Source organism: Microtus oregoni, unplaced genomic scaffold, assembly GCF_018167655.1.
Source record: "Microtus oregoni isolate MIOR12 unplaced genomic scaffold, Mior012 000027F_ref0000203, whole genome shotgun sequence".
Classification (NCBI taxonomy): domain Eukaryota; kingdom Metazoa; phylum Chordata; class Mammalia; order Rodentia; family Cricetidae; genus Microtus; species Microtus oregoni.
Genome location: NW_024543086.1, coordinates 7,915,171 through 7,940,220, shown reverse-complemented (window position 1 = coordinate 7,940,220; position 25,050 = coordinate 7,915,171). Strand labels below are relative to the sequence as shown.

At 38.6% G+C, this 25,050-nt stretch overlaps 1 protein-coding gene across 2 annotated transcripts; it reads right to left on the bottom strand.

Moving 5' to 3' along the window:
• Positions 1 to 24,913, bottom strand: Hmmr (hyaluronan mediated motility receptor). Of its 2 annotated transcripts, none has more exons than XM_041676433.1 (18): positions 24,719 to 24,913; positions 21,467 to 21,565; positions 20,487 to 20,566; positions 19,070 to 19,117; positions 17,780 to 17,968; positions 16,281 to 16,367; positions 16,091 to 16,191; positions 12,310 to 12,384; positions 11,707 to 11,882; positions 11,164 to 11,312; positions 9,221 to 9,435; positions 7,429 to 7,545; positions 5,781 to 5,927; positions 5,322 to 5,474; positions 5,127 to 5,226; positions 2,977 to 3,153; positions 1,298 to 1,457; positions 1 to 556 (listed from the first exon to the last, which is right to left on the bottom strand). In XM_041676433.1, exons 1-18 carry the CDS (start codon positions 24,798 to 24,800, stop codon positions 537 to 539), a joined length of 2,175 nt encoding a protein of 724 aa, XP_041532367.1. In that variant the 5' UTR covers positions 24,801 to 24,913; the 3' UTR covers positions 1 to 536. The 2 variants fall into 2 exon arrangements, with proteins under 2 accessions (XP_041532367.1, XP_041532366.1); XM_041676432.1 differs by having other exon boundaries at positions 1,298 to 1,460; positions 24,719 to 24,910.
• Between the last annotated feature and the right edge of the window lie 137 nt (positions 24,914 to 25,050).

Below are 25,050 nucleotides of genomic sequence, written 5' to 3'. Positions count from 1 at the left end.
CAGGCTGGTCTCGAACTCACAGAGATCTGCCTGCCTCTGCCTACCGCCCGGCTACATAGGGAGTTCTAAGACAGCCAGAGCTACACAGAAAAATCCTTCTCAGACGAAGGGGAAAAAAAAATTCGGTATATCTAAAACTTATCAGGCTAATTTTTTTAAAAATGTAGGTTTGTAGGCCGAGCTACATGCTTTAGTTTAGAACTAGGATAGAGCCAAAGAATCTGGGAATGATTAAATAACTCAGTGACTTTGATAAAAAAGAGGTTACTGTGGAGTTAAGGTGCCATTATTCAGAATGAGATGAGAAAAATTAAAAAAGATTAAAAGATTAAATTGATACATAATAGAAAATAAAATGTCAAAAGACATCTTCATAACAAATGCTGAATGTCTTTCCATATATCTAAGAATGGGCAGTAGAAACAATATATTATATAATATATATTATAAACATAATATCAGGAATAATGAAGAGAATAATCTTCATCATGTATTTCAAATGTATACTTCCATGATCCTTGATGTTACATCAGAATTCAGCAGCAGTTTGTGTTGCCTAAAAAGAAGATCACAACAGGCTATAAGTATTTTAGGTTAAAACTACTAACCAATGATCCAGGTTATGGATCTAGCTCAGGTACAACACTTGCCTAGCATGTTCAAGGGTCTACATTCAAATCCTTGAAAACCAAACCAAACCAAATTCCTAAGTCATTATAAACTAAAACCAGACCTATGTTCTTGATGACAGAAGAAGCAATGTTCACATTCTATACCATATTATAATATATATATATGTATTATATCAATACACATGCACATACACAATTGCAAGTAATTAGGACTTAACTGTGAAATATATAAAGATTCCATCAAAAAAATTATTTCTCTAAAATTGTAATATAAAAAATTATGATGGATCTAAGACACACTTAGGTTACATTGTGAGTTTTGTACAGAGGGATTGGCCTTTGGCGAGACACGTGCAGTATAGAGGGGATAAGGAAGGAGGGATGCTAGTACAAGCAATAAAAGGAAGACTTGAAGGAAGATGTGGTCTGGATGGAACTTGAAGGACAGGGCATCTAGATGTGCAGAAGCAGATAAAGGAGGAAAGTAGCCGTGATACATCAATCTCAGAAAGAATTTCTATATTAGAAGATAGCAACACAGTTTCATAGTTTACAAAAAAGATAAATCACTAAACTACTCTGAAAGCAAGACAGAGAGAGAGAGAGAGACAGACAGACAGAGAATGAATGATGACAGGTATATAAATACATAATTTTTTTTTTACCTTCTTTTAATGGGGTCTTGAGGACAAAATTCTCTTTACATTCATGGTGAAAAGCCTTGGCAGGGTCAAAGTGTTTGATGCCCAAAGCTTTATTCAACTCTCCCTGAAGTCTGAGTTCATTTTGTTTCCTTTTAAAAAGCTGAGATCGGAGTTTTGACACCTGCTAGATAAGAAAAACAAACACAAATAATCACTAAAATACAGTGGTAAAATGTGTTATCATTGTTGCAGACATATTCCAAAAAGTTGCTTATATATCATAACTAATGGCAAAAGTAACTCTTACACATTCACAAAAGATTTAATTACAAAGTGATTTGGAACAGTTATACGAAGTAAACAAAGCATTTCAAATTTTCTTGACCTTCTATAGTTATGAGTATACTTTTCTGATCAAAAGTGAAGTTAAAATAAATTGCCCTCAAATCAGCTTTTGGCTTGACAGAATTAACACTCTGTGGCAGGCTTCCTAGTAAAACTAATTAGTATAAAGAGGCAACCATCACATTCTTCCTCTAGAAATGGTCCTCTTAAAGCACAATAACCAAGAAAAAATTAGCTATTCAAAATGATCCGCAAGCTTTTCTGGCATTTGAAACCAATGAGTTCACTCCCTCCATACTAGAAAGCCCATCGCCAAAAACACAGGCTTTCCTTCTCCCCAGCTCCCGAAGACTCCCACCCATAAGCCCATTTGCCAGCAGCTCCTACTTGCTGAGGTGAAGTCCTAGGGCAAATGTCTTCTGCTCAGCTGCAGTTGTGCAATGGTGTTCTGCAAACACTGATCACCCTAGCTCTAGCTCATAACACCAGTTCCATGGGATGCAAGAGCGAGAGAAACTGAGGCTATTTCTCATACCCTTTCCCTTCAAGTCACTAAGAACCATGGCTCCAATGGCAGAGGTGGCACCAAAAGAGATTAAATGGCTCTAGTTTCAGTTCTAAAGTCCTAGCTCAGTGTGCTCAAGGGGAGTAAGACAGAGTAAGACAGATGACAGCAGCCTCCTGGAGTTGACAACAAAATACTGCACGAGATGGCTTACAGCTCCTGCGTATACAGCAGGAGGAATCAAATCAACATTCAATAGATAATAGATAACTATATACTCAGGTCTACAGCAGAACAATTTATAGCAGCCAAGCTGCAAAATAAGCCTAGATGTTTATCAGCAAGTGCACAGATTTAAAAAATGTGAATATGTACGTAAATAAAATATAAATTGACCTTCTAGAAGGAAAAAAATTAAATAATCATTTTTTGAATATGACTTATCTTCATGTATTTACAAAAAAGAAATGGTTATTTTTGTAAATAGAGATGAACGTGTAAAACTTTATATAGTCGACTAGGTGGTGGTGGGTGCACACCTTTAATTCTACCACTTGAGAGGCAAAAGCAGGCGGCTCTCAGTGAGTTCGAGGCCAGACTGGTCTACAAAGTGAGTTCTAAGATAGGCAGGACTACACAGAAAAACCCTGTCTCAAAAAACCTAAACAAAGACAAACAAAAAACATTTTAGACAGTCAACTACAGCAGCAATTATAAAGCTAAGTAAAACTGAATATCCATCCAGTTCAACACTAAATAAGTTCATTAATTCTCAGATGAGTTCTCCCCTATAAATTGCTCAGTTTTTCTAGTTTTTAGTATATCTGAATACAAGTGTTATTTTACAAACCGATTTGAGTTGGCTATTTTCGTCTTTCAATTTCACAACATGCTTGATTTTTTGCTTTAGATTCTGGTGACCCAGGAGCTCTGCATAGGAATCTCTGATTTTATTTAGCTGTTCCTGAGTTGCACCGCGTTCATTCAACAATGCCTGCCTCTCTGCTTCAAAGGCATCCAGTTGTTCCTGGAAAAGACACGTGTTTGTTTTTAATGAATTTGAGACTTAAAATTGTTAAACCTGTGCATCCTTCTGCCTCTGCCCTAACACCAGTAATTAAAACCATTTGTGACTACATCCGGCCTAAAATCATTAAATCTTATTAAGTTCATATAAAGCATAAAGATAAACAAAAATAACACACCAAGCAGTATTCACACTTTTCTTGAAGGCTGTTTAATTTCACTAAGAAAATCCTTTAAGCTTTGCATTTTTTACTTTAAGTATCATCAAAACAGAAAGCAATAAAGATCCATCCAGCTGTCTTCTTTTTTTTTTTTCCTTTGAGACAGGGTTTATTTGTGTAGCTTTGAAGCCTGTCTTGGAACTTACTCTGTAGACCAGGCTAGCTTCGAACTAAAAGAGATCCTCCTGTCTCTGCCTCCCAAATGCTGGGATTGAAGACATGCACCACCACTGCCAGGCTAGCCAGCTTTCTTAATCTATCAGTAAAACAGTCACCTTTGTAAACAGTATCTGCTTCCAGTCCAATTAGACCTTTTTTTTTTGTTTTGTTTTTAGAGACAGGGTTTTTCTTTAGCTTTGGAGCCTGTCCTGGAGCTAGCTCTTGAAGACCAGGCTGGCCTTGAACTCACAGAGATCCACCAGCCTGTCTCCAGTGCTGGGATTAAAGGCGTGTGCCACCGCCGCCAGGATAGTATTTGTTTTTCTTTGTAGGCGTGTTTTGTTATATTTTTGAAATAAAAGGTGTCCATATGTAGACTTGGCTGTCCTGGAATGCACTATCAGGCTGGCCTGAACTTTATTACCTGTCTTTGCCTCTTGGGTGCTGGGATTAAAGGCATCTGATACCATTCCCACCACCTTTTCCTTATAAAAAGACCAGGTTATTGCCATGTATTGTGGACTATGGCTATAAATTCTCCATTCAGAAGGCAGAAGCAGGAGAGTCAGGGATTCAAGGCCCTCCAGCTACGTAGAAACTTGGAGGCCAGCCTAGGTCTCAAGGACAAAGGATAGTCAGGCGCACAGGCAGAGTCATAAGGACACAACCTGGGAATTAAAAGAGGAGCCCTTCAAACCCCAGGCCAGGCTGCTTGGCACAGCAGGCCAGTTTAGAGCACAGAGCAAGACTCCCATCTAAAAACCAAAGGACAAAATATAGTACAAAGATCAGTATACTAACCTGAAAAATACTGAGATAGATCATTATCAGAATACACACCACCAAGTAAAACTGATGTTCCTATCAAGAGAGCCTTCAGGACGACTAATTACAAGCTGTTTATTAGAAAGTACTTTTTAAATAGCTATGTTAAAATTTTATGACTACGAAGTTTATTAACTGTATTTCAATAAAGGTGAAGAAGTTATAAATAGTAAATTTTAGCCCTTAGCTTTTGGTTTCATTGTTTTCACATAGTGCTGGGAATTCAACCCTGGACATGGTATATGCCAAGCACCCTACTCATCCCCAGATTAAAAAAAAATTTTTTTTAATTTTGAGACAAAGTTTCTCTGCATAGCCTTGACTGCCCTGGAACTCTTTCTGTAGACCTGGCTGGCCTCTAACTCAGAGATCTACCTGCCTCTGCCTCCCAAGTGCTGAGTACCAGATAAAATTTGAGAACTTTTAATATGCAGTTCAATTGTAACCATGACTACATAATGAAGAGTAATACAGAAGCAGCAAGTCCTAGCCAAGACTCACAGGAAAGAGATGCATTCGTAAAATAGACCCAACTAAGGTGATTTATTTTTGCTTTACTTTCTGTGTATTATTTTGCATGTATGTCTGTGTACCACATGGCCATGAAGCCTGAAGAAAGTGTTGGATCCCCTAGAACTGCAGTTATAGGCAGTTGGGAGCCACCATGTAGGTGCTAGGTTTGAACCTGGGTCCTCTGGAAGAGCAAACAGTACTCTTAAACCTTGAGTCATACCTCCAGCTCACGAAAAGTGAATCATAAGCAACACACCTGAAAAGGTTTAGTCTTGTCACAAAGTTCTTCATAAAGGAGCCGCCATTTATTACTTTCCACAGTTAACTCTGCCACGGCATCTTCTTTCTCTGCTCTCCTGTATGGGAAAAGTAAATTTAAAAATTATCCTTTTTCAATTTATTAGAAAAAAACAATGCATTACACGGCACTCAAGGTCTAAGCCTGAATTACCTTGTCTCTTCCTCTTCGAGTTGCTTCTTAAAGTCTTCATCCTGTTGTCTGAGTTGATTTTGCAAATCAGTTATTTTTTTAAGAGATGAAACTGTGATTTCTTTAATTTCTGCTTCTTTCAATGTTGATCTGTTCTGCAGATCTAGAAGCATCCTTGGATTTGAGAAAGAAGAATCCACTAATTATCTCACAGACATTTTAATTTTTGTCCCTTCTTTTCAGAGAAAAGAAACACAAAGCAGTAGGAGAAGTTCTTAAAAATTTCAATTCTAATTGGATGTGGTGGGAATTTGCCTTTAATCGCAGGATTTGGGAGGTGGAGTCAGGCAGATTCTCCATTTGAGGCCAGCCTGCTCTACATAGTAGGTTTCAGCCAAGAATACACAGTGAGTTGAGACCTTGTCTCAAAAAACAAACAGAAAACTTTTTTTCCTTATCTGATGTATTTGTGCTACTCACCTTGCATATTCTTGATTTGTGTTCTCAGCTGTCAATATCTGATGCTGAACGTCTTCCACATTCTTCTCAGCCACGGCTACTCTTCCTTGTAGAGCCACGTTCTCCAGCTTCAGCTCTTCTATTTCTTTAAGGGTCGATGTTTTATAGCTTATTGAAGAGAAAAAGTTAGACACTTCTTTGTTACTACTGTACACATGACAAAGTTTAGATCTTATATACTTCTTGGCAGACGAAAAAACCTTATTATCATGTGCTCACACAGGTAGCAACTCAGTACTCTGAGTACTGATGAGTTTACATAACATTTTCTGTTTAGGAGTCGCTGGCCTGAAGGTATATGTGAGCCACATATGTGCAGTGTCCAAAAATCCAGAATATGACATCTGATATCCAGATCTAGAGTTCAGATGGCCGAGGCACTCTGTGGGTGCTGGAAATCAAACATAGGTCCTTTGGAAGAGCACTTAGTGCCTTTAACCACTGAGCCCCCTCTCCAATGCTTTTGACCTTTTTTAATAAAGGAGAAATTAGTGCCAGGGTGTGGTAGCACACACCTTTAATTCCAGAACTTGGGAGGCAGAGGCAGGTGGATATCTGTGAGTTGAAGGCCAGTTTGATCTACATAGAAAATTCTAGGACAGAGAGAACTACGGAGAGACTCTGTATCCCCACACCCCCAAAAGTGGAATAGGAAGTAGATAGGGTAGGAGTTGAGGGAAATGAGCACTGTATGAAATAACACTTATGAAAACTAGTGCTACCTCAAGAGGATGGACTGAGAGAGGAAGAGAATCTTGTGCTAAGAAGGTGCTGGGAATGAGTGGTCCTTGAGAGGTAAAGAAAAAAGTGAGGGTCAACTGGGTTGTTTTCTTTTCTAATTTATGCATTTAAAAATGACTTCACATCAAATATACAATCATATTGACTGAAAACACCTCTAATTTTCTTTTTTGCACTCTGAGATAGGGTCACACTTTGTTGGACTAGAAATCACTCATTATCTAGTTCATTCTGGCCTCTACCTTACTGGAATTGTGCTTTAGAACTCCTGAGCAAAGGAGTGCAGATGAGCTGCCAACCCTGGTCAAGAAAAATTAAGGGACAAGGAAGAAATGATACTATACGGTCACTTAAGGTTAAAAAGGCTAAAATATTAGCTTCCACACAGTCGAGCATTCCTGTAACACCAGCAATCAGAGGCTGAGGTAGGACTTCCATGTGTTTGAGGCCAGTCTCAGATAGTACCAGGCTAACCAAAGCTATCAGAGCAAGAGAGTGTAAGGAAGGGGTAATGGTTGGGGGAGAGGGAAAGAAAAGCAACAAAGAAACAGGAGACTAAAGAATTAGTGAATAGTCAGGGGGATAAGATAACTATCATGAAGATCTAAAAGCTTTTATTTTTTAAATGATGTTATCCGGAAAGTAGATGGTGCTAAAGGTTCGCGTGGGTTTGAAGTGGATGGTAGGAAAAGAACACCAACCTACGTGTAGAGATTACGAGATGACACTAGGTGCCCATTTACAGGCAGTCTTTATGGAATGTAACGTAATGGCAGTCATCCTCTATGGATTACTTTGTTCAGATTTCTGTAGGTAAACACATCTCCCCAATCATACATTCCATAGTGAACACTACAAAGAAAAATACCTTTCCAACTGAGCAGTAATGTCTTTAAGATCTTGCACTGTATCATTATACCTCTCCTGTAAAGTCATGGTTGCATGGATGTGAGCAGCATTACTTTTCTCAAGCTCAACTTCTTTCCTAAGAACAAGGAAAAATTACAAAAGATAATATACTGCACCATGTATCGCATAGCCTCATCTGACAGTTTCAACAATATCACCTCTCATACGTCCTGTAATTGGGGATAAACCTAACTCTCCCAAGTCCCAGGACAACAGGACCTGGTGCCTTCTATTGATCTATGATGGGCCTACAACACTGGTTTGTTAATCTCTTTGTATAGATCCAATTGGTCCTCCAAATTTACTAATATCTCAAGATTGAGATATTTGACCAAGTAAGAGGAGGGAATGTAAGACTTTAAGACAATCCTGAAGCCATTTTTGACAATTCTGAATCCTCTCAGCCTCTGTGCCATAGTGCTTCCCCTCCTCCCCTGGGAACCAAGGACCCAACAGCTACACTCGCACGTACTCAGTTCCTGAACAATTACCCATATACGTATGCTTTGGTTCGGTCCCCTGGGAAACGGGGTCAAAATGACCTCTTACCTCATCTGATCTGGCAACAGCTCTCCAGTCAATTATTGGTAATAGCCCTTTCGAATAAGCCAATCAATCAGAATAGTCAAAGAACAACCCCACTTGCTTCTGTGGCCCCTTTAAAAGTAGCCACAGAGAAACCCTGTCTCGAAAAACCAAAAAAAACCAAACAAACCATGAGACAGTTTTTCTTTGAATAAGAATGCTGTTTTTGAATGCTTACCAGCTAATTCTGATTGCTTTATTTACTTATTTATTTTTTGGTTTTTCAAGACAGGGTTTCTCTGTGGTTTTGGAGCCTGTCCTGGAACTAGCTCTTGTAGACCAGGCTGGTCTCGAACTCACAGAGATCCTCCTGCCTCTGCCTCCCGAGTGCTGGGATTAAAGGCGTGCGCCACCACCGCCCGGCTGATTGCTTATTTTTGAGAGAGCACTCCATTCTACAACACAGCCTGGCCTCAAGCTCACTGCGGTCTTCTTGCCTCACTCTGACATGCTGGGATTACCTGCATGAGCCACTATAGCTTGGGACCATTTTGTTTTCTGATTGTTAAATGAGGAAAGATTGGCTGAGGGGAAAAAGGCACTGTCAACCTTGGTGATCTGAGTTACATCCTGAGGTCCCCACATGGTGAGAAGAGAAGCAACTCCTAAAAGTTGTTCTCTGACCTCCACATGCATGCAGTGATGTGTGCCTGTCCATGCTGATGTGCACACGCATGAATGAATGGAGTGTCTGGATTCTCTCAAAAAAGATATTTAAAAAATTGAAAGGTTAGATGTTTTCAAATATAATAAAAACTGTTTTAATGTGGATGCCCAGACTTTTAGAAAATGTAGTAGCAAACACTAGCTTTTGGCTTAGAAAAAGGGTTTCCTTTTGTTGCTTTTTTGTTGTGAGACAAAATTTCACTATTAAAGCCCAATACCTTGAACTCAATGTGCAATTCAGACAAATCTCAAACTCATCATCCTCCTGCTTTAACCTCTTGGGTCTGGGGAGTAAACATGTGCTAGGCAACTCTTACTTTGACTACCATGCCTGTTTACATATATGTGTGTGGTGTACGTATGTGAGCATATGTATACTCGTACCATGTGTTCCTCTGTATCTCTTCCTACCTTCGTGCATATACTCTGGTGACATGAGAACTCTAAGGAAACAGTTCATATTTCCTGTCCTGTGTAGAAAAGACCCCACTAACACATACTCTCTCAGCAGCTCCTCTAGCCGGCTCAGTTGTTCGGTGGTCGACTTTGTCTCCTCTTCCAGCTGTTTGACCAGTCTTTCACTCTGTTCCTCCTTCTGCTGTACGGCATCCAACTCCTCCAGGGCAAGTTTTAGCTCTTCTCTAATGACATTCTTCTCTGAAGCCATTTCCTCTTGAAATGAGCAGAGCTGCTGCTGAAGACTAGCAGACAATTCCTGCATTCAGACAGAGAAGCACAAAATAATTAGATGTGGCCTCAGGACCTTTCTTGGAGACAAGAAATGCAATACAGACCATGAAGTATATGGCAAATAAATTAGAAAGTTTAAAGGAAACATAAAAATATACATGCTATATTCACTTTCCCTAGATTATATATTATAATTTAATACTGTGGAAAATATAATTTCTAGCTTTTTTAGTGAAAAACCATCACACGACTTTCTTTATATCTTCTGTACAACTGGCTTATACATACTTCAATATACTCTAAATTTATTTACTTTTATCTTGTTAATAAATATGATCTACTTCCAATGCATAAAATGCTTTATTTCCCATTAGATAACATTAAGAGAAAAAAATAAAGTCATTAAAGACTTATTTCCCTATCTACATAAAATATAACACAAATCTGTCATTCAATTCCTGACATTAAATTATCGTGATTTTGGGGCTGGAGAGATGGCTCAGTGGTTAAGAGCATTGCCTGCTCTTCCAAAGGTCCTGAGTTCAATTCCCAGCAACCACATGGTGGCTCACAACCATCTGTAATAAGGTCTGGTGCCTGCTTCTGGCCTGCAGGCATACATGTAGAAATTGTATACGTAATAAATAAATAAATATTTAAAAAAAATTATCGTGATTTTTTTCCTTTTTTTTGATTTTATTGAGCTATTAATTTTTCTCAGCTCCTCTCTCCTCCCCGCTCCCTTTCAACCCTCTCCCATGGGCCCTATGCTCCCAATTTACCAATCTACTCTATTTAAATATGATAATAAGTATATTATGATCTCACCGTTTAATAAAATGTTTCCGTTATAGGATACACATTTCAAAGTTTTATAAAACATTATTATTGAGAACAAAATTCTAGATTTTAAATGAAATTAGTAAAAGTTTTCACTAATCCCTATTCCAATCTCTCTTTTTCCTTTCCAGAGGTAACTTTTGGTTTTTGCCCATATATTTTCATACATACCATACATTTGGGATGGGGGGTCTATACTACATATTCTGTGTATGTAAAATTTTTTAAAATCATAAAAATAGTTGAGATCTTTCCAGGTTAATGTATATTAACCTATTGAACCCCTTTCATTGTCTACTGCCCCCAAATATCCATCACATTAGTGCATGTCCATCCCTATTGATTCAGCCTTCCCCACAGTATGACAGTGAAATGGTTAATGAATCTCTAATCCACTGATTAATGGGGGAGAGCCTCTTTCCATGTTTACAAGTAATCGGAGTGTTGTGTTACAGTGTTACAATTATCTACTTCTATTCCCCATAACCATGTTTTTTTGTTTGTTTTCTTCCCTTACTGATATGTAAAATTTTCTTTATGTAACTTTCATTTTTATATTGTTTTGCTTTTTCCTAATGTTAGACATTCTTTTTTTTCCCTGAACTCTTAGGAATCTTTATATATATATAATATTGAGCTCTACATTTTCTCTGCTCCCCTCCCTGCTTCTCCCCTCCCCCCTTCAGTTCTCCCCCAAGGTCCCCATGCTTTCAATTTACTCAGGAGATCTTGTGTTAGACATTTTTTTTGAGGTAATTATAAATACCTATCTTGTCTACTTGATAAAACGTATACTAGTATCTGTGACTAAACATTCAAAGTATACACAGAGAATTTCTGATAAAAAGGAGAAATTATGATATAATTAAGTAGTTTTTTTTAAAAAAAAGCAAAAATACATGTAGTTAACTACCTTCTCTTGCTGTAGAAGTGACTCTATTTGCAATTCTTTTTGTTGCAGCTTTTCATATTCTTGTTTTCCCAGAACAAGCTTCTCTGTTACAATCTGTATCTCAGCATTGAGACTTTCAGCCCTTTCTCTGTCCTTGTTGACAAGATCGTCTATAAAAGGAAAATATGAGGCATTCCAGAACTAAATACTGATGTTAAGGGGCTTAGTTCAGCTGATATTTCACCCCATTGCTGTAGCACACTATATAGAGTGTTTCCTAAGGGGTAAGATTATAGTCATTACCTTATTATATATGCTACACAGAAAGGTTAGTTTTGAGTTTACACTAATTATGAATGGCCACCCAGGGTAGAAGTCGTCAAAGAATATAACATGTTGAAATAAAACAAACACTGTACCATTAAAAAAACTTCCCAAACATAGCACATGGACTTTTTTTGGTATTCACATAATTATGAAAAATGTTGCTCTCATACAGACATACATTTTTTATAGACAGCACCCAGGCCTTACTGAAGTAGAACAACATCAATAGCACAGTACCTCTTTCCGTTTCAAGCAGCTGACATTTAACAGTCAGGTCTTCTATTTGCTTAGAAAATGTGAGGGTTTCCTCAAGAGACCTCTGAAGACTTAAAATCTCACGATCCTTCTCTTTCAGATCTTCTTCTAACTGGGCAATATCAAGTTTATATTTTTCCACTTGATCAGATGCACAACTGCATTAAAGAATATTTTGAAGAGAATTCCTCGTTAGGTACTGGAAGAACATATTCAAGAAAATAAGGTCCTCTTGTTTTCTATGAGCAAAACAATTTTGAATTTAAATCCAGGGCTTCCCAAATGCCAGGCAACCCACAAAGTTATTTCCCAGCCAGTAAAGTCCATTTTCTTTTCATTTCAATTATTTATAAATTCAATGTTTATGTTTTATCTGCCTGGATGTCTGTGTACCACATGATGTGCCATGCCCACAGAGGCCATCAGATAAGATTCCCCTGGGGGTTGGTGTTACATATGGTTGTTAAGTCACCATGTGGCTGCTGGGAATTGAACCCAGGTCCTCTGGAAGAGCAGCCAGGTCTCTTAACCACTGAGCCATCTCTCTGGCCTGGAAGTTAATTTTCAAGTTACTATTTATATTACCTAATTTCCTCGATGTATTCTAAGAGTTTCTCTGTTTCAGATTTTTCATCAATCTGTTCTTTCTCTATGGAAACACTGGGGAAAAAAGGAAATAAATATATATGGTTTGTTTACGTAATAACCATGCATAATAATTACTAGATACTAAATACTATTATGTCAGGTAAGGTAATTCCAGAGGTCAATTTCTACCTTAAATTTCATGTGATTTTTCAGGTTAGCAACTATGATCAACACAGGTAACTTGATTTTATTTACATGAAAAAGCTTTCCAAACACACTCTGACAAAAGATCTATGATGAGAACAGCAGTATAAATTAGAAATGGTCATATTTTGCAGCTTTCCTAGTTTGACCAACCCAAATCATATTTTGTATGCTAAGAAGCTTCCATTCCAGGTTGTACAGTATTCGATTACTTATGTGATTTAGGCTCTTCTACTTTGAGGGATGAATTAGATTTAAACAGATACTTCATAAGAGAAGATATATAAAGTCTATAGATATAACAAATTATTGCCAGGTCATATAGCACAGGCCTGTAAATCCTAGCAGCCTGAAAGGCTGAGGAAGGAGGATCTGGACACTGAAGACTTCCTGGGCTACATGAGACACACAACCTTGTTTCAAACAGGAACAACAAAGACAAATTAGCATCTAGCACCATTAGAAAGGCTGAAATAGGCCAGCAATATAAAACACTATGAATATAGAACAAATCTAAGACCACACTTGGCTACAGGTTATAAAGCGGCACAGTTGTGTGCATGTGATGTATGTGTAGATGTGTTTCTGTATGCATGGATGAGTGAACACATTTGTGTGTGCATGTAGGAGTCTGTGTATGTGATGTGTGTGAGATAGGTTTATGGTAGTTGTAGCTCAGTTTTTTTTTTTAAGGTTATAATTGGACATGAATCCTATCTTCCTATACCTGTGTTTCAGTTTGGGTTAGTCAACTATTTCAATACAATCATGCTAGCAGAACAAGATCTTCCCTGTTCATCAAAACTGAAGAAGCACAAAAGGAGTTGAAGGTAACACATTTATAAGGTTAGAGTATGATTATGACTTGACTTAAGAGGTTAAGGAAGAATTAGGAGCTGGTGGCACACGCCTTTAATCCCAGCACTCAAAAGGCAGAAGCAGGTGGAGCTCTGTGAGTTCAAGGCCAGCCTGGTCACAAAACAAGTTCTAGGACAGCCAAAGCTGTTATACAGAGAAACCCTGTCTCTAAACTACCTACCCTCCACCCCTGAAAAAAAGAGGTTAAGGAAGGCAACAAAGAAAGTATTGAGGAAACAGTCATAGCAAATACAGCTTTCAGAGAAAGGCAAATAAAAAAATTGGCTAACAATCTACTGTAGTCTTAAGTTAATAGAGGAAACAATAAAAATCAGAGCAGAAATAAAATGGAGACTAAAAAGTTTACTCTGTAACCAAAACTACTGCATCATTACACCTGACTCTTCATCAACTCCTTGCAGTTTTGTTTTTGTTTTTTTGCTTTAAAGTTTCCAAGGACCCATTCCCAGAGGCCTACTTCATTTAGCTCTGCCCAGCCTCCACAAGGTTCCACAGCCTCCCAGCAGCATGACCAACTGGGATCCAGTTCAAAAGATGAGATTGTACGGGACATGTGCCATTTAAACCACAACAGAGGTGATCATTTTCTATAATACAAATTACAAAATACTGACATAAAACCTTACAGGATATAAGTAATTCTTTATATTTATAGAAGAGTCAATATTGTTATCATATTCATACTCCACAAAGTAATCTACAGATTCAGTGCAACCTCTAACAAGATATCAAAGACATTCTTCACAAACCAAGAAATAAATCTATAATTTGTACCAAACAAAAGACCATATAACCAAAAGACACCTTGAGCAATAGGCAATGCAAGAATGACTACACTCCATGATTTTATATACTACAAAGCTACCGAAATGAAAATATTGTGTTTGTGTAAAAATAAGACAATTGGATAAATCGACAGCCTAGAGCCAAGAGGGTAACAAACAGACCCACAGCACATGCACTGGAGACAGAAGAATCCTCATAAATGATGCTGGGAACATCATGTATCCATATGCAGAAAAATGGGAGTAAGCCCCTATAACCCATCAGCTTCTGAAGTCAATTCAAAAGGGACTAAGTACTTAACACTCAAAACAACAATACTACTAGCACACATTCTGGGGAAATGCTTTAGGACACTGAAAGTAGAATGGCCAAACCCTCAAAGCAGAGAAAGCAAAAGTAAGAATAGATAAATATAACCACATCAAACTAAAAATATTCTGGATAGCAAATACCGTATGATGAGACCACCTACAGAATTGGAGAAAATATTTGCAACGTGTATCTCTAATAAAGTTATGATATTTACATTATATAAGGAACTTTCAAATTTTAATAGTAAAACTTAACCTAATTTAAAAATAGGCAGGAGATATAAATGGACATTTTTTAAAAATATACAAATGGCCAACAGATAGATGAAAATGCTTAATATCATTAATCACTAAGAAAATGCAAATCAAAATCAAGTATTAATTTGCCATAGAAAGAATGATCATTAAATAACAAAACAGACTCATCAGGTTGTATTATATTTGTATATATAACACACAAACAGGTAACAATCATAAAGAAAAAAAAGGCTATCAACTTAAAAGTGTGGGGAGTGGTCCATAGGAGTAGTCGAAAGGACAGTACCTGGGAGGGACTAGAGGGAAAGAGAAAGACTGGTTTTGGAGGTCAGAGAGATGGCTCAGCAGTTAGGAACTCTGGCTGCTCTTGCAGAGGACCTAGGTTTGAGCACCCACATGGTGGATCACAACCACCGTCTGTAAATACAGTTTCATGGAATCCAATGTCCTCTTGATCCACACATCAGGCATGTATATAGTGCAAATACATACATACAGGCAAAGTACTCCTATACATAAAGATAAATAAATAAATTTTTTAAAAAGTCTTAAGTTAATAAGTACTGATAAGGATATAAAGAAAATAAACTCTTGTACACTGGTGGTAGGAAAAAATCTGACATAATTATTATGGAAAACAGAACATAGGTTTTTGATAACGAACGACAAAACTGAAAATAAACTACCATAGGTCAACAACTGAGGCTGTGGGTATACAGTCAAAGGGAACAAAGTCACTACATGGATGTAATGGCTACACGCCCACGGTAGCCTCAGCAGCACTGACACAGCTATGACACAGAAGCCAAGGACACCTATTCAAGACACAAACTGATCCAATGACATACAGTGGAATAGTACACAGGGCTATAAAGAAAGCAGAATCCTTTCGTGTAACATCATGGATGGAACTAGAGTTCATTATGCCAAGTGAAACAAGCAAGGCACAAAGACAAATACCACAAATTTCACAAACTAGTGGAATTAAAAATTAATTATCATAAAAGAACATAGTTACTGAAACTTGGAAAAAGAATAGGGGAAGGCCAGCATGGCGCTAGTTGGTCAAGAGAACTTTTGATCAGTGAGTTCTAATACAGAAAGGAGGAAGAAGCTGGCATGCCACAGTAAGATGACTCCAGACTGAGTTGGGTATAACTTAAAAAAGCTAGAGTTCTTCACTATAAGGTAATGAGGGGATTCTTATATTTATTTTGATTTCCTCATTATACAATGTGTATTTACACTGAAACATTACCGAACTTTATTAATACATAGTTTGATAGAACACTTTAATAAAGAAATCGTCACTTCACTATCCTTTTCCTTTTCCCACTTACAGTTTTCCCTCCAGTTGGACTATTTTCCCCTGAGACTCCACGAGGTCCCTCTGAGTGGCCTGCAGCTTCAGCTCCATGCCTTCATGTTTAGCCATCATACTCTGCACACAGAGACAACTATTTTAGGAACTGAGAAGCTCTTAGGTTCCCAGAGACGAAAGACGGGATATACACCAAAGGTAGCACTCACCCTCATCTTTGTTTCTCTTTTATTTCTAAGTTTCATCAACTCCAGGCTTAGAGCTCTCATACTCTTTTGGTGAGCATCTTCAGAAAACTACAACATAAAAATTCAGAAATATTTTCTGCTAAGTCATATGTATAATTACGTAAGTCTGGGTCTAGTATCAGTTGCCTGTAATCTCAGCACTTGAGACCCAGACAAGATGACCAAGAGGTCAAGGTCAGCCTGGGCTTCATAAGACCTTGTCTCAAAACAAACAAACAAACAAACAAACAAAAAACCCAGAAGAAGAAGAATTACTTAAATACTAATTAATGTGCCTATCACTGGAGTTATTATGTGTAATATACTTTGGCAGAGAAGAGAGCTTTACCACAACAAGTACTGACTGTACACCAGTACTGATTTTTCCCTTTTCCCTTGAATTCCTGGCCTATTTTTGAAACAGTCTAAGTCAATTGTTTTCAACCTTCCGAACACTACAACTCTTTTTTTGTTTGTTTGTTTGTTTTTGTTTTTTCGAGACAGGAGCGTTTCTCTGTGGTTTTGGAGCCTGTCCTGGAACTAGCTCTTGTAGACCAGGCTGGTCTCGAACTCACAGAGATCCGCCTGCCTCTGCCTCCCAAGTGCTGGGATTAAAGACGTGCGCCACCACCGCCCGGCTACAACTCTTTAATATAGTTCCCCCCCAACCATAAAATTATTTTCACTGCTACTTCATAACTGTAATTTTGTACTGTTATGAATCATAATGTAAATACTTTTGGAGATAGAGGTTTGCCAAGGGTGTTGCAATGCACAGGTTGAGAACCGCTGGTCTAAGAGGTCACTTACTGTTACATGCAGGGTTTAGACAAACCCCAGAAAGACTTGTAGAACTGTTTGCTAAACTAGTCTCAGCTGCTTGGGATACCTGAAGTATACAGGATATGGGGCCTAATCCAGGCCTTCTAGGTCAGAATCTCTCTTGGGCTCTATTACACTTTTTAATCCCTACATAAAGAGCACAGCCCATCACAGGCACCGAATAAATGATGAATTCAACTGAACGATGACTTCCCTCTATGTTTGCCATTGGCTAATGGAACCATCATACATTCTTTAGAATCTATTAGTACATTATTACTTATAAACACAATTTATGTATTGAGCACATTCATTTTATTAACCATTTCTAAGTCCTATAATAAAGTAGGTAAAAATAATCCTACAACAGTAGGCTAATATTTAAAGCACTTAATTTAATAGTCACAGCAGAACTAATGGTTTGCTGGTGTTTACTACATTCTATTCAAAACCTTACTTGCCTTCTTGAAATAGACCAGTACTTAGCACAGCAAAGTTTGTGTGGTTAGGTCTAGTGAGAGCAAGAACTCCTATACCTGTGCTGTAAGTGAATAAACAGCCTCAACTCCACTTGTGAGTGTCACAAGCTTAAACTACCAAACCACTCGAATGTGAACATAAACACTATTCAATGTTGTGTTCTTATGAGGTCCAACTACCTTAGATTTGAGTAGCTCGTTGGCCCTGGTTAGCTCAATAAGCCTTTTTTCCAGCGAAGCATTACTTGCAGAAAGAGATGTTTTCTCTCTGAGTGCTACATTTAGCTTTGCTTCTGTCTTCTCCAACTCAGATTCCATATCCTGGATCCGTTTGTCCTGAGCACCTCGCTCCTGCAAAAGAACGCGGATCTGGAAGAAAATGAGAGGATAAATACATGATTGATCGTACCGGTACCAGAAGCCTCAACTCTTCTAGGAAACGTACAATTTGATACAGTGTTCAGACATTCTTTTTCTACTTTCTGTTTGAATAATCATATTTACATTATGAATAGACCTTAAAGATGTGCACTGTAAATTCTGAATGATTAGTATTTGAGAGGCAGAAGCAGGCAGACTTCTGTGATTTTTCAGGCCAGTCTACATAGAGAGTTCCAGGCCAGTAAGAGCTACATACCCAGTTTCAAACACACAAAACAAAACCACAACAAAACCCAATAATTTTTAATTGACATAAACATATAAGTGTAAGATAGTTAACTATTTAGTCACTTAAAAGCTGTAAGAATTCTTGTTTTCTCTGGTCCTAATTACAAATTTAAATTATAGCTTGAAGTGCTATATGTTTCTTATTTCAGGAAAGCAGAGTCCTCAGAAGAACTTAATAGGCAGCAGTGAGTTTTTTTCTCTCTACTAGTTAACCAAGAGCAAAACACAGAAACTAATATTTGTCAGAATATTAGTTACCAGAAACACAGAAACAACACATTGAAAACATTTAGGGAGGGTTTGCTGCTCAAACATGAGGGTTGGCGTTTGGAGTCCCAGAAGCCATCTAAGTGTCAGTAAGGGGTTGTGGCCCGCTTGTAATCCTAGTACTTCAGGTAGAAACAGATCTCTGGAGTGAGCTGGCTGAGCTAGTTGGGCAGACTAGCTGAAAGGGCGAGCTCAGGTTCTGTAAAGCTCTGCCTCAATACTTGGGGTGGAGAGCAACCTAAGACGACGCTGGCTTTCCCATCTATGCACACAAGAACATACCATGTAAATATGCATACCACACACTGATGCAAAAAAAAACCAAGGAAAGTATGGTTAAAAACTTGCCAACCTAAAATTTGATGCAAATAATCAGTCCTAATCTTGGCAATGTCACTCACTCATCAGCAATGTCACTAACTCAATTATTACACATGTATCAACCATAACATCCTCATTGCCATCAATCCTCAATAAAGACAGTCAACTTCCACTATTCCATTTATTCCCCAATAAGCTGAAAGTATGGCTTACCTCTTTCTCTAATCTCTTCAAATCTTTATCATTCTTCTGAGGCTCCTTCTGTTTAAAAGTCAAAAAAAAAAATTATGAACTTCATGCCACAAATATCAAAGCCCAATCTGATATTTAATTATTTACATTTGGTCCTTTTTCAAATTAAAAAAGAATTCATGTGTGTGGGTGTTCTGCCTGCATATATGTCTGCAGACCATGTGTGTGCCTGGTGCCTTCGGAGGCCAGAGAGGGATACTGAATCCTCTGGAGGAGTCATATAAAGTGTTGGGAATAGCCAAGTGGGTTCTGGGAATTAAACCCGGGTCCCCTGAAAGAGCAGTAACTGAGCTATTTCTCTAGCTCCTAATTTTTAGTTTTTTTTTTTTAAATATTATTTATTATGTATACAATATTCTGTCTGTATGTATGCCTGCAGGCCAGAAGAGGGCACCAGACCTCATTACAGATGGTTGTGAGCCACCATGTGGTTGCTGGGAATCGAACTCGGGTCCTTTAGAAGAGCACACAATGCTCTTAACCGCTGAGCCATCTCTCCAGCCCCCTAATTTTTAGTTTTTTACGTTAAGAACTCACTCTGCAGTGCACCCTGGCCTTGAATTCACAATCCAACTTTCATGTGCTGGGATTGAAACTACAAACTAACACACCCATCTTCATATGTATTGTAAATACTGTAGAGGGTTATGACATATTTTATAGGAATTTTTCTGATAAATAAAATGCGCCCCCCCCCTCAGTTTTTCAAAACAGGGTTTCTTAGTGAAACTCACTCTTAGACCAGAGTGGCCTCGAACTCACAGAGATCCACCTGTCTCTACCTATTGAATGCTGGGATTAAATGAGTGCACCACCACTGCCTGGCTAAAATGTTCTTAAAACCTGAAAAAATTTCAATTTTCTAAATTTCAACCCATTAGAAAAATATCTTTCCCTTTCCTTTACAACAAAAATAGAGGTCTATGATGAAAACTTGTGATTCTGGTTTTTTTTTTTTAAATGGCATTTATTTATCTACGACATAATTAATCTTCACATAATCTTGTACATAGCAGCCTTTCTGACACAATGGAAGAAAATATAAACATGGATGTTTACACTTCATTATATATACATCATTAATAATAACATGTTTGTTATGTGTGTTTCTAAGTTGACATTCATTTCAAAACTGGTAGCCTTTTCTACTGGAAAACGTCTATCATTTGGGGAGTCTATGCTTAATCATACAAAACTCCAATTCTAAGTGCAAGCACCTGAACTCAGGTCCTCTAAAGAGCAGTAAGCATACTCTCTAGCTCCAACTTACATATAAATTTGATTTACACACTTAGCCATTTTAATCAAACACAGTGTCTTGCAGGTATATAGTCAATGACATAATGAATATACCAACAGTCTTATAAACGTTTCTCACCTTTGAAACCAAAGTCTTTCCTTTCTTAGATGAAGCAAGCAAGGTAGTATCTTTGTCAACATTAAGATTTTGTTGAGATTCTGAAAAAAAAAATAAACTAATATGACCATGGTTGATGTATGTTTTAACCACATACAATAAAATTTCCAAACTTCTCATTGCAGACAGTAATTGAACAAGATAAGCTTTTCCTTTTGATTGTACATTTCAAATAATTACTTAAACAATTATTTGTTATAGACCTAAAATCTTCCTGATATTTTTTTAAAGATTTATTTATTTTGTGTATATGAGTGCTCCATCTGCATGTATGCCTTTATGCCAGAAAAGGACATCAGATCCCACTATAGTTGGTTGTGAATCACCACGTGGTTGCTGGGAATTGAACACATGACCTCTAGAAGATCAGCAAGTGCTCTTAACCTCTGAGCTATCTCTCCAATTCCCTTCCTGATATTTTTAATTTAAAAAAATTTTTTAAAAAAATATTAAATTTGTCCATGTGTTTGTGTGGGAGTATGCGTGTGTACTTGAGTGTTTTTCCATGTGTTTGTGTGGGAGTATGTGTGTGTACTTGAGTGTTTGTACCCAACTGAGGTCCTCTGCAACAGCACTATGGGCTTTTAACCACTGAGCCAACCCTCCAACTCCTTGGCAGTCCCAATACTCTGACAGAAAGGAAAAGCAATTATCCAAAGGGAAACTACCTATCTGCAAATATCCTGCATAATTTCACTTGTAATGTACAGTCTGACCATGAAAAGAAAACATTCCTTACTTGAGTCTTTCATAAATAAACCAAACAATGATATGCAAACATACTTTCAGCCATGAAACTTTAGAAATGCAAAAGCATTTTAAAATGTCAACAGTATTGCTTATGTTAGGCTATAAGACTGTAGAATCATTGTTTAAAATGTCAACAGTAGTGCTTATGTTAGGCTATAAGACTGTAGAATCATTGTTTAAGGACCCATTACCTTTTTGGTTTTTAAATCTTTGTGATTTCTGAAAAGACACTGGTCCTTTAGCTACTTCTGCAGTTTTAACATCATAGGCACCTGGGGATGGAGCACAACCTACAGAAAACACATAACAGCAATGCATCACTTAATGTTATCATTTTATTACCACCATTAACAGATTAGCAATGCCTATAATAAGTATCTACTATCTTTCATCAGAAGTTCCTGAGGGTATTCCACCCCTGGGCAAGCGGTTCTGGGTTGTGTAACAATGCATGCCATAAAAAGCAAGCCATTAGCAGAACTCCATCTGTGTTTCCTGACTTGGTTTGCCTCTAGGAAGCCAATAAACCTTTCCTACTCTGCTCCCCACAGTCACTGTTGATGAATTAAGATAACTTATTCCAGAAAACTTAGTGTTTCCCAAGATATATTATGATGTTTTTGCTTAACAGTCTTTCTTCCCTACTTTTGTTCTCGCTCCACAGTATTCTACTATGGAACTCAGGCTCCTCCAGAGCTCACTATATATTCTAGGCTCATCTTGAATCCCTGAGTCTCTCACTTTAGCGTCCAGGGTGCTCAGATCACATGCAGTGTGATGCCTAGCTCCAGTGTACCTTCCTCTATCCAGCACTTTGCCCTCTTTGAAAGGATGGGCCAGGTGGTAGATGAGGGTACTAGGATTCAACATGCTTGAAGAGTTTTTGTTGTTATTTTGTTAAACTCTCCCCACCCACTCCGGCTCCTTGCCAAATCAAACGCAGTATGGCTCAAGCTTTTGCACAGAAACTTCTCTTAGAATTAGCAAGCAAAGGAGAATAGTCCCGTTTTCTGTATTCAGAGTGGAAACCAGTAGGACCCATGAGAGCCTGTCAGTGCAGTAAAGCCAAACAGCGTGAGACATAAGAACTTTCTCCCATTTCACGTTAGCCTCAAGGAACAAACCAGATGGGGGAAATACAATTTTGGACTTCATAATTTTATCTTTTTTTTTTTTTTTTGGTTTTTCGAGACAGGGTTTCTCTGTGGCTTTGGAACCTGTCCTGGAACTAGCTCTGTAGACCAGGCTGGTCTCGAACTCACAGAGATCCGCCTGCCTCTGCCTCCTGAGATTAAAGGCGTGTGCCATCACCGACCAGCATAATTTTATCATTTTATAAATACAAAAATCTATAGGCTTTCTAGGAACAGAGTCCTTGGCTTTCTTATGCATGCAGACCTAGGCCTGAGCACCAAAAATCCGCCCAGTTAGAACACAGCTGCGGCTAATGTAGACGACTGTGTCAGAAGAGACTTTAAACTGTGTCCATGTATTCTGGTTGTACATGTGTTTGAATCTCTTAGACATAAAAATCTGTTAGTCCAAGCAGGCTTATTGTAGCAGTAGATATTTACTCTCAGAAATATGCCTGCTTGTAATTAATATACATGTTTCCCACTAACCCTCAAGAATTTCAAATAAACACTTTTGATTCTTTATGGATTTCAAGTATTTAGAGATTAAATATCTCATTATCTTGGATTTTTTCTTCTTCATTCTAAGTATCTATTATTCAATTAACTTTTCTCATGACGCAGACAGCTGATTACTCTTGTGCGTCTTGATTTTTTAAAGAAACTCTCATGTGCTACCACCCTATTTAAAATTCTATGTGTGTGTATTCTGAAAGGATTAGGACTATGAGAGCATTACTGGAAAAGTCAGAGGTGTGCTAAGAGATGGTGGCACACGCCTTTAATCCCAGCACTCAGGGGGGCAGATGCGGGTGGATCTCTGTGAGTTTGAAGCCAGCCTGGTTTTCCAGAGAAAGACCCCCCCCCCACCTCACACCTCAAAAAGTCACAGAGACAATAGACCTCTGCTATTACAGACACAATTCATTTATTTGTAAACTGTGTTATTTATTATTCACAAAGTGGCTGCAATTGCTGCCTTGATTATCATTATTTTTTTTTAAATATTTATTTATTTATTATATATACAATGTTCTGTCTGTGTGTATGTCTGCAGGCCAGAAGAGGGCACCAGACCTCATTCCAGATGGTTATGAGCCACCATGTGGTTGCTGGGAATTGAACTCAGGACCTTTGGAAGAGCAGGAAATGCTCTTAACCACTGAGCCATCTCTCCAGCCCCTTGATTATCATTATTTTTTCATGGATTTCTTACCCAAGCTGCTATCTTCTAACCTAAAACAAACAAATCAGCTGATGAAGTCATGGGTTTCTGCATGCAGTTTTTATTACATTAACTAAAGCCTTCAAGCTTCCAGACTTCTGCATTTTCCAGTTAGTCACTTAGAACTCATAGTCCAATGTCAATCTCCCATGCTCTGCAGAACCTAAGTGTTTGAATACCTTTTACATGGTGTGGCCCTTGAGCTGGATGAATCTGTTCGTCCCTTAACCTTGAGAGTGGAGCGGTGTGGCTAGAAGTCACAGACGTAGACCTGACAGATGTTACAGAGGATACAGCGTGGCCTTTAATGGCCAATATAGTCAGAAACTCCCTCAACTTCTCATTTGTAAAGAGTATAACTTGGGTACTTTGCTCATCTGGCTGCTTAAGGGACTTAAGTTCCAGCCCTTAGAACAGGACAGTTGTACAGTTAGCATCGATCAAATCACACCTAAGGCTCCCTGGTTATTGTGGGTAGACACTACAGTGGTTAAGGACACAGGATATATCAGCGGAAGCCTGGGTTCCCATATCAATTTTGTCAACTTAGCTGTGTTAACACTGAGCAGATTTCAGTCTCATTTTCCTTAAAACTATTTATTTGTTGAGAGGGGTGGGTCACTGACAATCTTTGTAGCTCAGGCCACTGGGCCTGGAAACATCTAATTCTTAATGGTGAAAACATTAAAAATTCCTTTAGCCTAACTTTTTGGACACTATCACCACCTACACTCAATTTACTGTACCACCAAGTACCAGTGTCTAAGAAAGAAAGAAAAGTCTAAGGAAAATAACACGTAATGCCTGCCAATTGTCATCCCCCTTCAACCAGCTATAGTTTCACCATGGCGCTGACGGCTTATTGGTAGAATTTCCCTCTTGAAGGCTCGCTGTTGTCGGTCGGGGGACTCTATTTTACTCGGAGCCACATCCCTACCATCCTGTACAGCCCTTGCCAAGTGTTTACTGCACTTATTTTGAGAAAAACAAACACCATGCCAGCCCTACTCCGGCTTCCCGCCGCCTGAGGAAGGACCGGTGGAGGACGCGTCCCCTTCCCACCCGGCTCCCGCACCGGTACGCACCCGAAGGGTCATTGAATCTTTTCAGGGGCGCCTTAGGAAAAGACATTCTGACAGCCGGATCCGCCGCGGCCACCAAACGCATCTGCAACTGTCCGCTCCCCGGGATTCAAATTCACGCCGGCTTCCCCGCGTCGGCCAATCAGAAGACAGAGACCTAGCCGAGCCAGCCGAAAGGGGCCGAGGAGCATGCGCACGAAGTTTGTGCCGCGTCCAATCGGGAGGACTGTAACTTTAAGCCTACAGCCAATGACAGACTGCTGCTGGTCGCCGCCGCTACGGCTCCAGCCAGTCCCGTCCGGCGTTACTTAAGTTGACTCACCGTTCGCGCAAGC

Coding starts and splice junctions, on each gene's coding strand:
- Hmmr (XM_041676432.1), bottom strand. CDS start 24,800: ATGCGTTTGGTGGCCGCGGCGGATCCGGCTGTCAGAATGTCTTTTCCT. Junction 9,436..11,163: donor CACTTCTACAGCAAGAGAAG/GTAGTTAACTAC, acceptor GTCTGAATGCAG/GAATTGTCTGCTAGTCTTCA. Junction 5,227..5,321: donor CTCGAAGAGGAAGAGACAAG/GTAATTCAGGCT, acceptor TTTCCCATACAG/GAGAGCAGAGAAAGAAGATG.